Raw genomic sequence first — 15,225 nt, 5'->3', positions numbered from 1 at the left:
TGTGAGTGTGATAATACAAGGACGAGGGAGGTTGAGTGCAGAGCTGTTGTTGAAGCTGTACTGACGAGAGATGTACATATGATGTGCGTAGGTTCAGTGAGAGCTGTGGTGGGCAGCTCTCCCATACCAACAGGGAGAGCTTCAAAGTGCTGCTTTAAAAAGGACTTTGCTTCGCTCACATCGGAGGCCGTTTTTGACGCATTTCAAGAACAAGTGAAAACGGCTACAGCGAGAGGAAGAGCTGCATAGAAATGACAACAGATTTGTTTGAGTATAAATGTTACTCAGTGTTACTTAACCTTAGAAACGAGGCAGAGCTTTGCAGTTGAATTCAACTGAACTGAAGCAAGGAAAGAAGACTGGAAGTATAGTTGGATATGGAAGTAAAGGGCAGGTGCTGCACGTGATTCATGGAGAGCGGGGATGAGAGAGAGGAGGGTGGATGAGGAGGAAAGGTGTGGTGCAGTGACCCGGGGCCGGCTGGCTGCTCGCTCACATGTCAAAGCCAAAAGGCAGAGCTGCCTGCCTGCGTACCCATCTGGGGCCCATCAGGAACACACACACACACACACACACACACACACACACACACACACACACACTGGTAGAGTGGAAGTGCCCCATTGTCTCAGGAGGAAAGGGAAGGCCGGCTGTGTCTGTCCTGAGCCTGCAGGTGGTGTCTTTAGAATCTGCACACTTTAATTCTCCTGTTTTTCATGGGTGTGGAGCAGGGGAATAAATCAGCTGGCGTTTTATTTTTTTTATTATTGTTTTTTTTAGTAGACCTCTTTTGCCTTGATCTGTTCTTGCGACAATTTTAGTAAATGCTTAATAATACTTGCAATGTACCTGTTGAAATGCATGTTTCGCTCTTATTTCAAAAATAACTAATAATTTCTGAACCGAGCCAGCATTAATTGAGACGTCATTGTTTAGGAGAAGTATAAAAAAAATAAACTCATCATTAACAAATGAGGACTAAACTCTCCCGTCTAAAAAGCTATTTTAGATTAGAGATCAGCAGCAGTTTTAGATGTGGTTTCCTTTTGAATAGCCAGGTACATTATAAATCGACCTGTGTTGTAGACTCACTGCCTCACTACCAGAGAGAGCGTGGGATTGCAAAAACAGCTGTTTACTAAGGTATACCCGCAAGGCAGCAAAAAACAAAATGAAACATGCTATTGTATTCGCTAGCGTTCCCAGGAACCTCCCACCGCTGAATACATTGTCAGCAAGGGATTTGATATCCCCGCTGTGCGTGACAGTTTGGAGCACAGGTCCTGGTAGCAACTGGCCACTTGTTATGTAATCCGCCACAGATGAAGAGTTCCCCATTCAGACAACCTACAGCTTGCTGTGCCATTCATTAGATGCTGGAAAAACAAAGAAGCCTTCACTAGTATTAGTCTGCAGTAGGGATATTTTAATTAATGTTCTATTATATACTCCTTTGTCACCTTGTCATAGAGATCCTGTCATTCATTGCAGTTATGGCTTTGTTGTTTTGATTATTTTTTCGATAACTCATTGAGTTTCTCAATATGTCAACTAGAGCTGCAATGATTAGTTGTCAACTATTAACTTAATCGCCAACTATTTTCATAATCGATTTATCCGTGTGAGTAATTTAAAAAAAATCGACATTTTCTGATTCCAATGTGAATATTTTTCCGGTTTCTTTACTCCTCTATAACGGTAAACTGAATATCTTTGGGTTGCCGTCCTAATGTCAACTATAATCATTGCATCTATATGATTTTTTTAAATCTAAATACTTTTATAACGGAGCTAAACATAGCTAACTAATAGTACAGCTAACATCGCCATTCGGTCTACTTTTGGCTCTTACATGCTGTTGCTTGTTAGGACTCCTCTCAGGGGAGCATTTTAACACCAGATGAATGATGACACTGCCTGCCATCCTGTGATTGTCACATCCTTTAACAAAGTGTACTTTACCAATCGTTCGCTTTAGCAGCTTGAGGACATGAAGTTATGGTGGCTGCACAGTGAATCCATTGCTGTTTATGTAACTGGCACCAGTCTTTTCTAAGAACTCAGGGAAACGGTAGGTTGCTGGTTACGTGGCTACAAGAGGGCAGAGGCAAAGAGAGGTTCTGGCTGCAGCACGCAGGTATTTATGGTCACAAGCCGCCACTCATATCGTAAGCTGCAGATGGCTTAAGCTCTTTGGCTGTGGGTCGACATGATAAACAAGCCCTTTTTCAGAGATTAAGGGCCTGTCTTGGGGGCATCTCCGGTAGCAGGTAGCTTATGACCTTTAACCCCTTAGTGAGACAGTTAGAGATAGTGCTGGTGGTGCAGACTAACATGATAAACCGGTCTCTGCCATTAGTCGCTCTTTCTGAAATGCTTGGGCAGCTGAGAATAAGAGTTCCAGTTGTTTGACTTCCCCGTAACCAGGCAGCCCAATGTGATGGCCATGAATTACACATTAGTACTCACTCTCTCTTCTCCTTCTCTCACAGTCACACACTGTTCCTCCGTCACTCCCTCTTCTCCGCTTCTTTTACCTCCTGCAGTTATCAGAGCGCTCCACGGCAGAGCACGTCATGGCCCCAGAGATTAGGACAAATGTCACGCTGTACGTCTCACATGTCGGTCTATCAATGCACGATGAGGGTGTTTGAGTGCCCAGTAGCATGTGTTGCTGTTAGAGGAGATACACACAGTACATAAGGTAGCTGAACCAGGACTCAAAGTGCTTAAAGAGATGCCAGCGTGGCAGACTCCTCCTCATCATCATATGAGTGTGAAAGGGTGTTTGTGGTTTAACACTGACTCTGCAAAAAAGTGGCGATTCAGCAGCCCGACGAGTGACGCCTCACACCGCACTCACTAATAGAGGTCTTAGCGCTGAGACCCATAATGGGATATTTCGGTCCTAGCCATGTGGTGATACTCTGCGGTGCCTGACTGTGCGGTCAGCGTACCCCTGCTTCCTCCCTACATTCATCATGTCAGCTGGGTCACGGAGAGGGGAGGGTGGGAAGGAGGACTGGAGTGGTTGTAAGTGGGGGTTATCTGAGGTTGTCTGCTAAAATGGTTGTTTTAATCTCGATGGGAGTGGAGGAGAAGATCGTGGGCTCCGGTGTCTGCTAACTAGACGCCTGACAGGCCAGACATACAGGCCCGTACATGATCAGTGTGTCCTGCTCTGCCCTCTCAGCCTCCCTTATCAGGCACTCCTGTGTACGGAACATTTTTTGCATTTGTGACTAAGGAAAAAGCGCATACGAGATCCTAAAATTGAGCATTTAGGATTACAGATAGGATGTTCACGAGCAAGTGCGAGTTTGTTCTTGCATGTAACGTGAAATTATATTTGTGTCAGCTCTTCAGCTACAGCTGCACACAATAAATAATTTATTGGCCTATAAGCAATGTTGAAACGTTCCCTGTACATGGCCTACTTAATTTGAAAACGCTTATGTGGCAAACATGGCAAATTGCAGTAAAACGCCTCATTTCCACATGATCAAGTGTTGAACAAAAATGGTGAGAACTGGATGTACTGGGACGGATATTCTGCCATGTTGTCCTCTCTGTAGCGCGTCCTAGACGTCTCCCAGACGTCTGAGCAACATGCATGGGAACGAATGACAGCATAATAAATGTCTGATTAAGTTAGTTGTTCCCAGTATTTTTAAGGTTGTTCCTTCACGGCTTATTTTGGACTTGCAGTTGATCTGATTTGAGACAGCTGAAAACTGTCTGGCTTCGATCTACTGCTGATTCACGGTGCGTCTCTAGCTGTTAGTTTAGGAAGCACTTGATTTGTGCAGCAGAGTTTTCTATGAGTGGAGCATTTTAAACGTCAATATCACAGTCCATCATGTTCGTTTAATTGTGGGAAGCCAAACTTGTGATCGCGATTAATATTCGATTAATTGTGCAGCCCTACTGTCCTCTAGCAAAGTCGACTAAGACTCATACGATTTTGTCTACTAATCGATTAGTTGATTTAATTGACAGATCTGAAACTGAGTTTTTCCACAAAGAATCACAAAAAAACACCACGTGTGCATGTCTTGTGACTTCCAACCTTTTAGAGCTGTAGACTGAATCAGGAGACCTCCTCTTTCACTCCCCAGACACGCAGCACTTCTTGTCTTGTTCACGTAGTTTAAGCACACACTCTTATATAAATACATACTGTACTGGAGTGGCCTAATGGCCTCTCGTGTTCTTATCAGCACCATCCATGCATAGCTGAGCCTCCCCTTCGCACACAAACATGCACACAGACAGATATACGTCTAGCCGGTGCTCACATGTCTCCACCAGTCTTAAAGCAGCAGAGCATAGCAGAGAGCAGTCTAGCCCAGCGGTGTAATCAGTACAGTCCGGTCCCCTGGGCTCGTCTCTTTTGGGCTTTCCCCCCAGAGATTGTTCTGGAGGTCCTGGGTGGCTCCGCTGAGTCCACTGACTCTTAATGTCTCTCCACTTTTCCCTTCAGGCTCGCTGAAAGGGCAGCTCCCGCTAATGGAGCGCTGATTGTGTTATAGCCACAATTATCACCCGTTACCTCTCAACCCAGAGCCATTAGCAGGATAGATAGCAGGCCTGGCCTGTCTGCAGTCACGGAATAAGGGACTGTCAGGATGATGGAGCGTCCGAGCCGAGCAGGGTCCAGGAAATGCCATTACACCTCACCTCACTCCCTCTCCCCTTAGCTAAAACTTGTTGTTTGCAATGTAGGCGAGAAGGGTAACTAACTACAGCTGGGTGCAAAGAAATACCAGCAGAGGATAATGTATCGTGTCGAGGCTTACATGAGACGTGAATCATACGCAACCTGCTGTGTTGTTGAACTATAAGCCGGGATTTACAATACATGCGCCGGGTCTGCAGCTGGTGGATTCTTACAAAGTAAGAATTACAATGTGTCTTAATGAGCTCGCGTCCCGAGATGACAGAATGCTGCTTGCATTTAGGTGCTGAAGTGTAGATCTTTTTTTAAAAGGAAAAATCCACCCTCAGATGCTCAGAACCCACTAAGAACAGCTGCTGCTTTTACCAGGGGTGGGTGTAATGTCATGTAAATAGCTTGACATCTGTGTTTAGCCAGTTATCTGCACATGAGAAAATAGAGAATACCACAGAATAACATAGAGGGCAGCTGGTTTAAAGGGGCTCTATGTGAGAATCAGAAATTGCTTGTTAAGAGTGACACCTGTTGCCGTTAAGTCAACGACAGTCAGCGTCCTGCTGGTATTACGTAGACACGAGCGAGCATCGGTCAAAACAGTGAGGCGACACACACAAGGCTGAACATGACTGACAGCTAAAACCACAATATCACTATATATTTCACATGCTTGACAGTAATGTTGGCTAACCTGTCCAGTAGGAATTTTGCCAGCTTGGGGTCCGTTTTGATACCCAAAGCCAAACGAAGGTCTCTCCATGAATCGAAGGCCCGGCCGATGTTGATCCGAGTTTTCCCCCACGACGTCGGTCACATTCCTGTTTTGCTAGACGGGCTTTACCAGATATAACTTTGGTTATTTTTTGCTTCCGTGGAGTTTGTGTTGGAGTCTGAGTTGTGGTTGTGGCTGGTTGTTTGTTGGCATTAGCGGACTCCATTTCTGTAGCAGAGCTGAAGAGGGTAAAGGCACTCGCGAGTGCGCATGACGTCACATCCGTTCGATTTTCCTGGAAAAAACATCTCGCATTCTTTACATTAAAAGCAGTCTCCTGGCTGATAGAGGAAATCCAGAAAGTTGCGGAAGGTCTCACTTTTTAGGTTAAGTTCCTACCGGTCCACACATTAAAAAAATTTTTTACTTGTAGAAACTTACATACAGTCCCTTTTTAAATAGCATTTTAGGGTGAACTTTCTCTTTAAGAACCTTCTGACCTTTGATATAAAGGTGCTATTGAGCAAGACATTTAACTACCAGCATGCAATGCATTTCACATTTTACTGCCCAGGCTGTAGTCCTTCCCTACTGTACATTGTCATGTATCTAATGGTTCTGTTTCTCTTTCCGTTCCTGTCTCTCCTCTGCAGACGAGCTCACCTGCGGCTGTGTCTCGAGAGGTTGAAGACCCTCATACCCCTGGGACCCGACTGCAACCGCCACACCACCCTGGGCCTGCTCAACAAAGCCAAAGCACACATAAAGGTATAGGAGAGCTCACCCACACAGCGCTAAAGACGTATAAATATCTATATGAACCACAGGGCACAAGAAGAAAGTGCATCATTTAAGCAAGACCGGTAGTGGCATAGGAAATAAAAGATATGACAATGACGCACACACGATGTATTGATGATGAAAACCAGACAGTTATGGTCACGATATGTTGATACAACATACACTACCATAAAAAAAATAAATCCCTGCTTGGATTCCATCCAAATGTTTTGACAAAAACACCGTTTTGGTGTGTAAATATAATACATTTCCCCACAGCCTTAAAAATTGTCTTATGCAAACAAACTCCAGCCAGAATGTATCCAGTATTCAGCTGGTCACTGGTGATAATTTCCCTGCCTGAGCATATAACACGTTAAGGCATCCCGTTTCATGCTTTCCCATCCACTTAATAAACAGGCATGTGACTGCCTGAGATTGAGCAGCCTGCGTGGGGCCGGCCGTAGCGTGTATTCATGGGATGCATAAAGCCCATGTTGTTGTTGTGTGCCCCCCCACACCCCCCCCACTACTGCCGTCACCACTCGGCACTTCTGCTGCTGTCAACTTGAGTCTCTCCATCTCTTATTGACGGCCTATTGTTTTGGTACGTCGCCGGAGTCATGCTCGTCACTGTCGGCGACCGTGACATGAGGCTACAAGGTTAGACGCACAACATGCGGCTGTATCGGTCCCTGCCACGGCCCTCGCTTATATTGTCAAGGCACGAGGCGTGAACAGAGGCAGCGAGTAAAGGAGGCGACACGGTGTAAACAAGGCAGGTGAGGGAAATCATTTAGGGGGTTCAGAGCTGGCAGGAGGAAAGTCCAAGGGACACAAACGTTTTAGTGGCTGAACTCTAAAACAGGTGCTGTTTGTTTGTTTTGTGCTGCGTTTGTATTCTGACAGTCTTTTTCATATGAAAAGAATTCCCTTACAGACTAATATCTATCTCTTTCGTATCTCAGTACTGTTGCTCAAGTTGTTCTTCCAGCTTTCCCTCTCTCGCTCTCTTATCTCCTCTATATTTCTCACAGCCACCTACTAATCTTGTGTCTCACCTTTTTTCTTAACGTCATTTTTATCTGGCTATCCTCTCCTCTTACACTTTATCTATACATCCTCGTCTCACCCTGGCCCCTGACGCACACAATTAACCTTCCCTCTGTCTACCCCTGCCCTTTCTCTCCACCAGAAACTTGAAGAGGCAGACAGGAAGAGCCAGTACCAGCTGGAGTCTCTGGAGCGGGAGCAGAGGCACCTCCATCGCCAGCTGGAGCTGCTGAGGGGAGGCAGCGGTGCTGCCGCCCAGAGCAGCCCAGGGGAGGGGGAGAGGATACGCATGGACAGCGTGGGCTCCACCCTCTGCTCCGACCGCTCTGACTCTGACCAAGGTGAGTTAGGCCGCAGTCTTTAAACAGGATTTTAATTTAGTGACCTCAAACCCTCAAGCTGCTCCTGACCTAGATTTACCACATTGAGGTTGTACCCGTCAGAGTCTCTCTGGTACTGGATGTGAAGTGAAGTGTTGCTGAAAACAATCAACACAAATTCCCTGGAAAGAGGTTTAAAATGTGAATGCTTCCTAAAAGTTTTAAAGTAAACTTTGGTTAGTTGAAGTAACAAATTAAAGCCTTCGTTAGTTTCTGTCACTCCAACCTGATTCCATCCTGGTTCAACCAAGTGGAACTGAACCATGTTTATTGGATACATATTTATTTACATGGACCGCTGCAATATAGTCATGTAAATAATGATATAAAGTGTTTGACTAGAAGATAACTCATTGTGTAGCGATTTATACACATTGTTGGTTTTGGTCTTTTAACTCTTAAAGCTGTTTCACACCAAGCACTGATTTCCGTCCAAAAAATTTGCATGGAAATTTAGAAAAAGTGATTTTGTGGGTTCTTATGAATGCTTACACACCTGCAGAGCATTCATGCAGGGGAAAAAATATTTAGCGTATCTAGCGTTAGCATCAAATTTGGGGTCTGATTAGTTTTGTATTTTAATTTGTAGTTAACGTCTGGTTAGGTTTTTGTTGTGTCGGCACAGACACTACTTAGGAAACTCATTGGGTAGATAGATGATCGATGATGCGGATAATTCACGCTGGAACTGCATAGCTGTCTTACGGAAAATTCGCACGCACATTTTCCGTATTCACGCACCGCATTTTCGCATCGCACTAGCGAGAAATGGCTTTAAGAAAATAGAATATTGTCAGCCTTATACCTAAAGCAACCCCATTATGCTGACACTAATGTATTTTTCCACTTCTCCGCCCCTCTCTCTGTTCATCTCTCCATCCTCGGCTGCAGAGGAGATCGAAGTGGACGTGGAAAGCACGGAGTTCTCCCATGGAGAGCTGGACAGTGTGAGCACAGCCAGCACCAGCGACCTGGACGACCACAGCAGCCTGCAGAGCATGGCCAGCGACGAGGGCTACTCCTCCTGCAGTGTCAAACTTGCCTTCTCCTCCTAGAGCCCCGCCACCACCACCACCACCACCACCACCACCCCCCTGCCAAACCCACCTGCCCTCCCATCTGTTTATCCATCCAGCCATGCCACCTCCGACGATGACGGCCACGCCGCCCCCCAGCTAACGGCGTCCCTGTCGCTCCTGCCTCTCAGCAGCGCTCCCTCCTGCGCTGTTGGAGGAGCTTCGCTGAGAGCTTCTCCTCACTTCTGAACTTTGAGCTGCCCCGACCAACACCGACACCAGGGACCCAAACACAGTGATGTGAAACTGCCAGTTGGTTTTAATCTTCTTTTAAAAGGAGATCAGAGACCTGGTTGATATAAAAAAAAATACACATCATCTTGATTTTTAAACCCACGAAATGAATGATTTTACTTTTATTTCCTTGAACTGTCAAATGTCTGAATTTTTGAAAGACACACACAACCCCTAATTTGATCCAACATGCACTTAAACTCATATGATATTGAAGTAGTTTGGTTCTCTCTCCTGTGGTGTGTGTGTGTGTGTGTGTTGAGCTGGTCCTGTGTATCCCTTCTTAACGTTCTGGTGTCGGGCCTGGATAAACAGTAGCACATCTAATCTGGACTATAATCAACACCGTGGGTGAACTTTGCCATATCAACACAGCGTGGCCCTGATGAACATCCCCTTCAGCCCTGAATTCAACCCTCGTCTTATTGTTTCTCTCATTTCCTCTGCTCGACACCGCAGACGCTCGGACACTCGAATTGGTGCTATTGTGAAACAAACCAACGGGGGAAGCAGATCAGATCTACCACCACTAAGCTTTTAAAGCAAAACAAAGTGTGTCTGCAACGATTGTTTCCAACCAAGCACGGAGGAAAACAACCAAAAAAAGAGAATGGAGGAAAAGAAAAACAACAACATTCCTGTCGAATGTGGGTGCTCAGTGCTTTTTCAAAGAGTGGAAATTGTAACTTGTGTGTGTGTGTGTTTTGTTTTGGTTTCTCTCCCCCTCGACAAGCAGCTACGACAAGCTATCCTGCACTTGCCTACTTTAGAGCTGTCCATAGAAACGGCACAAACCAAGAAAAAAAACAAAAACAGCAACAAGGAAAAAGTCCAAACAACAACAAACTTTGGAATAGATGTCCATCCTCTTTCCAGCAGTAACAAGCAATAACTCTTGTAGTCCTTTTTCGTCCCGTCAGTTCCAACTCCTTCACATTTATTTTTCTTTTCTCCCCTAAAGACTGTGTGACCGTCCAAATTACTTCTTTTTTTGTTTTGTACATACAAATAGCTTAATGAATTAAACCTTCAAAAGGAGTTTTTTTAAAAAGAAAAAAAGTTAGAGCTCATGGATAGAACTATTGCCTCTGTTGCTGTTTGACCTGTGTTTATTGTGCATTTAAAAAAGAAAGATTTGATCCTCTTCAGATTGACAGTGGATGTGGCACGGACGCTATTACTTTGTTCAGTTTGCTGGTGTAAAAGAAGTTATTCATTCTGTTGCTGCGCTGACAAGGAAACAAAAAGTTACTCTTCAAAGTGAAAAAAAAAAAACACGAACAACGGAGCAACTTCCCATCCAGTATGACTTCTGTTGGAGAGTTTGTGTGGCACTCTTTTTATTTATTAGACTTTTTTCTCTTGTTTATAATGTTCATGAAATGGAGGGGGGGGGTAAAAGCTGTATATGGCATTCCACTGGTGGTCAGGTGATCTGTGGAGGAAAAGAAGAAAACGGGTTGTATGATGTCAATGTTCGCCATCCCAACTCCACTGGCATTAAGAATTGCACTTCAACCACAGTTCTCTGTATCTTATTTTTCTTTTTTCCCCACTGTCTTTCTCTCTCATGGAGCTCACATGAATCCTTTTGTATGTGAATGAAAAAAAACAAAAAAACACCTCCCTTTTTAAATATTTATTTCTCATTTCCCTCAAAGAACACAAGCAATGGGGAAAGAAAGAAGTTAACTTATTTTGGTTCTGTCTTACTTCACTCCTCTTTTTTCATGCTTATTCCTCATTCCGTATTTTAAGAATTGTATATTTTATTGCTTTTTGTTCATTTGTTTCGGGTGGGGAGGGCGGGAGGGGATATGAAATGTAGCCATTTTTGTTTTCTTTTTTTATTTTCTGATGTTTTATTCAATGGACACTTGAAATGTAATTGGGCCCCTAAGCTGCTCCTAGTGCTGAGCCTCGCCTGTTTAGAGTCGCCGGCCTTGTCCGGAGCCGACTACCCCGACAACACGCCTCTTACCGTAAACGCAGACCTGAAACAACCGCATAGGCTGACAGACAAAATGCCTTCCAAGGTGAAACATTTGCCATCTTGTTCATAAGTTCTCCTGTGCGGTTGTTTTTGGGTGTTGAGAGGGGGAGGTTATCTCTGCACATGGCTTATTGATAGCCAAGACTTTACTGGCAATTATTGAGCCAGTTACTACACAATAAAAGGGGTCTAAAACTCCACTTTCCTCTATTAGGAGGATCGTAGTCTCTATTAGACATGTGTTCTAGTTGACAAAATGTGTCTTACATTTACAATTCAACGCCTCCGACTGAGGATTTAAAGAAAAACACAAACAGAAAAAGAACAAATCCTTCAGTTCCTTTGAAGGACATCATTAAGGTGTAGAGTTTGACAAGTACGTTCTCTGCGGAGCTACGTCGAGGTTGTTGGACTTGGCACTGAATCAGAAAGTCACCGCTTCTGGTGCTTGATTATTAAAAAAGTATATATGCCAAAACCACCTCAGAACACCTCAGTGTCCTCTCTCTTTATCTCTCTCTCTCTCTGAGGGACAGTTTACATTTATTCTTCCCCTGTTTAAGTTATTAACCTTCAACTCTTTTGTTTTCGTCTTCATATGTTGGTTTTATGAACCTCCACTGCTGACAGAAAAAAAAAAAAAAAAAAAAGGTCCCATGTTTGACGACAAAATGAATTCCACTCCTGGATCGCATCCTACTCTAGTGCTGTTTTAACCTGCTTGGAGTACAATATATTTTTACTGCATCGGGGCGATTCTGATAGTGTTGGTTTTTGTTGTTTATCACTGAAACGTGTGAAAACTGTCTGGCAGTCGTTGTGTTGTCTCATGTGGCAAAACTACTCTGATCTTGTATTCCCAGACGGGATAAAACAAACTATAAGAACAGATTTTACTGAAGCCAGGTCTGTCCTCTCTCATGTGAGTGTACAGTGTGTGTGTGTGTGTGTGAGTGTGTGTGTGAATGAGTGAGTGAGTGTGTGTGCTCCATGTTCTTACTAAGGCTGAGCTTTAGAGAGGCACCTGCTCCGTGACTAGTCTGCACCGATCTCAGCTGGGCTCATTCCCACCTGCTACTCAGTAAATATCAGACTTCTGGAGAGTGTTTGTCATAAAAAGACAAATATAGCCAACGTCAGATATAACAACTGACTCACATCATTTGCAGCTATGATTTTGCACTGAAAGTTAACTGAGCTCAGCTCTGAGTTCAGTGCAGACTGGTCCTGGATCAGCCCAGGTTAGTTGGGATGTCTGACAAAGAGTTTCTGGCAATGCTGCAGATTCAAAACAATAGCATATCTTCATAAGCTGGTGATCACAAAGCTATATTTTTACCTCCGTGTTTTAAGCTGTAGGTGTAGACTTGCGGTCCTGACGGTGGTTCAGGTTAACTTTCCAGTTGTGCAGCTTGGCCAGAAGTGTACCAGCCACGACAAAGTGGACGTTGTTGGCAGTGTCTTTTGTAAACCGCGCTCCATTCTGGCGTCTGGCTTTGAGCAAACGGGTCCACGAAGTCGAGTTAGCCCAACCAAACGAGCAGTCCCGTAGGGAGTCGTCCTGTTGTTCTGAACATGTGGCCATCCTTTGTAATACATGCAGTCTGATGATGATGATGATTCTAGTCATGTAAGTTGAAGATGCAATACTTACAATAAAAACACCAAGATTTTCAAACCTGAATGACTCAACCGGCGTCTTTATACGATGTGTCAATGCTGAATGTACTGCAAAACATCCTGTATTCAAAACACAGTTGAATTTGCATTGAGTTAAATGTTGTTTTTTTTTGTTGCTGTCAAAGGTCTCAATCTTATGACGGAGTATTACGGCCACATTGAGAAAAAATTAATAAATCTGAGATTTTGAGAATAAAGTAATAATATTACGAGAATAAAGTCAGAATTTTACAAGAAAAAAAACCTTGTACTATGAGATTAAAGTCATAAGTTTAAGAGAAAAAAGTCGTAGTATTATGAGAGTAAAGTCATAATATTATAAAGTAGTAATTTTGTATGTTATTTTAGAGGGGAAATAGTATGACGGACTATTAGGGCCACATTGGGGGAAAAAAATCTGAGATTTCGAGAATAAAGTCATTATATTATGTGAAAAAGTTGTAATTTAATGAGAATAAAGTCATACTATTTCAAGAAAAAAAAGTTGTAATATTACGAGAATAAAGTCATAACTTTACGAGAAAAAAAGTAATTTTCTCCTCCACAAAAGAGGCAGCTTCCCCATTAGGTCCATGTGGTTCTTTCTTCGGAATAAACGTGGTTTCTTGCACAATCTTTTTACGGTCCTGATACCAATGATAATGTGGTTCTGATGTGCCAAAAGATATATCCGAAGCTGACGAAGATCTAGAAATCAGCACCGAGGCACCCTCAAGAGTTGAAAAATCAAATTAACCATCAAAAAGTTTAACGAACAAAAAAGCTCCAGGAAATTACCAATTATCAGCAGAACTATTTAAAACCGACCCAACCCTTGCGGCTAACATTCTACATCCATTGTTTGAGAAGATATGGCAAAATGAGACCATCCCAAATACTTGGCAAGAAGGAACCATCATCAAGCGACCCAAGAAAGGAGACCTGACCAATCGTAACAACTGGAGGGGAATTACATTACTTTCCATCACGAGCAAAATATTCTGCAAAATATTGATGAACAGAATGAAAACAGCAGTGGACAGCATACTAATGAAAGAACAGGCAGAATTCAGGAAAGGGAAAAGCTGCAATGACCATATTTTTGTATTAAGAAATATCATCGAGCAATGTACAGAGTGGCAGAGACAACTCATCATCAACTTCATTGATTTTGAGAAGGCCTTTGAAAGCCTCCGCAGGGACAGTCTTTGGAAAATTCTCCAACATTATGGAATACCAGCAAAGATGGTATCACTTGTGAAAGTGTTCTATACTGACTTCAGATGCATAGTAGGAAGCATAAATGACACCAGATTCCTTATTAAATCAGGAGTGAGACAAGCGTGTGTGATGTCGTCGCTGTTGTTCATTGTTGTTGTGGACTGGGTAATGCGAACAACCCTAAACAACTCAAACACTGGCGTCAGATGGACTCTCTTTTCCAACTTAGAGGACTATGCTGACGACCTCGATCTCCTATCACATCTACCAAGTCACATGCAAGACAAAACATCTAGACTAAAGAAGAATGCAAGCATGCTGGGTTTTAAGATTAACATCAAGAAAACAGAAGTCATGCCCCTCAACATGAAAGAACTAACCTGTCATAGAGCTAAATGGACAACAACTGACATGTACGTCATCTTTCACATACCTCGGAAGCCGGGTAACATCAGATGGTGGAGCTGACCAAGACATTATGTCCAGATTAGGAAAAGCAAGGACAACATTTCTAAGACTTGGAAACATCTGGAAGTCAACACATACAACTAGAAAACACCAAGTTAAAGTTATACAACAGCTGTGTACTATCTGTCCTTCTATATGGTGCTGAGTGCTGGAGAATGACTGAAAGAGACATAGGCAAGCTTTCCAGCTTTCACAATACCCGCCTCAGAAAGATCATGAGGATATTCTGGCCTAGGAAGATTACAAACCATGAACTACACAAAAAGACAGGGTCGTGGAAACAATATTGATAAGAAGAAGATAGAAATGGCTTGGACATGTATTAAGGAAACCGTCTAATGACATGACAAAAGTGGCAGTGCGTTGGACACCAGAGGGAAAACACAAAAGAGGGAGGCCCAAAACAACCTGGAGGCGAACCCTCGAAGGAGAGATGAAGACGAGAGGATACAGCTGGAACAGCATTGAGAAGAAAGCAAACAAAATTACTACTTTATAATATTATGACTTTATTCTCATGATACCATGACTTTTTTCTTGTAAACTTATGACTTTATTCTCATAATATTGCGACTTTTTTCCTCGAAAACCTACAGTATGACTTTATTCTTGAAATTTCAGATTTATTTATTTTTTCCGTCAATGTGGCCCTAATACTCCGTCGTACAATCTTGTTCAAAAAGGATTGGAAAGAAATGTTTGAAAAACGTGAAAATCATCTAAAAAATATCTCAGTGAAGGAGGGTCGGGACCCCTCAAATAGTTGTGAGAGCTTCATAAATCTATAAACATAAAAAGGGGTGAAAAGAAAATATTTCATAGCAGTTGACATTACATGGAAGGATCTGCCTTTATAGATTTGAGTGTTAGAATAAAAATGTTAACCTAGAAAATTAATAAAAGTGACCCAGGAAACCACACACACAAAAAAATCATGTTGGTAAATGAAAATATGTATGTGAACTTTTTGTGTG

The 15,225-nt window shown here is 43.1% G+C and overlaps 1 protein-coding gene across 2 annotated transcripts in view; it reads left to right on the top strand.

Moving 5' to 3' along the window:
• The window catches only part of mxi1 (max interactor 1, dimerization protein), a 37,033-nt gene extending 24,446 nt beyond the window's left edge, over positions 1-12,587 (top strand). For both annotated transcript variants that reach the window (XM_037764100.1, XM_037764101.1), the window contains exons 4-6: positions 6,041-6,155; positions 7,363-7,561; positions 8,492-12,587. In XM_037764100.1, coding sequence (XP_037620028.1) covers positions 6,041-6,155; positions 7,363-7,561; positions 8,492-8,655 — 478 coding nt within the window. In that variant the 3' untranslated portion in view covers positions 8,656-12,587. The remainder of the gene's footprint in view (positions 1-6,040; positions 6,156-7,362; positions 7,562-8,491) is intronic.
• The last annotated feature ends 2,638 nt before the right edge of the window (positions 12,588-15,225 follow it).

This window comes from Sebastes umbrosus, chromosome 3 (assembly GCF_015220745.1).
Source record: "Sebastes umbrosus isolate fSebUmb1 chromosome 3, fSebUmb1.pri, whole genome shotgun sequence".
NCBI lineage: Eukaryota > Metazoa > Chordata > Actinopteri > Perciformes > Sebastidae > Sebastes > Sebastes umbrosus.
Note: the sequence above shows the minus strand (reverse complement) of the source record. Positions and strands in the feature narration are given on the sequence as shown.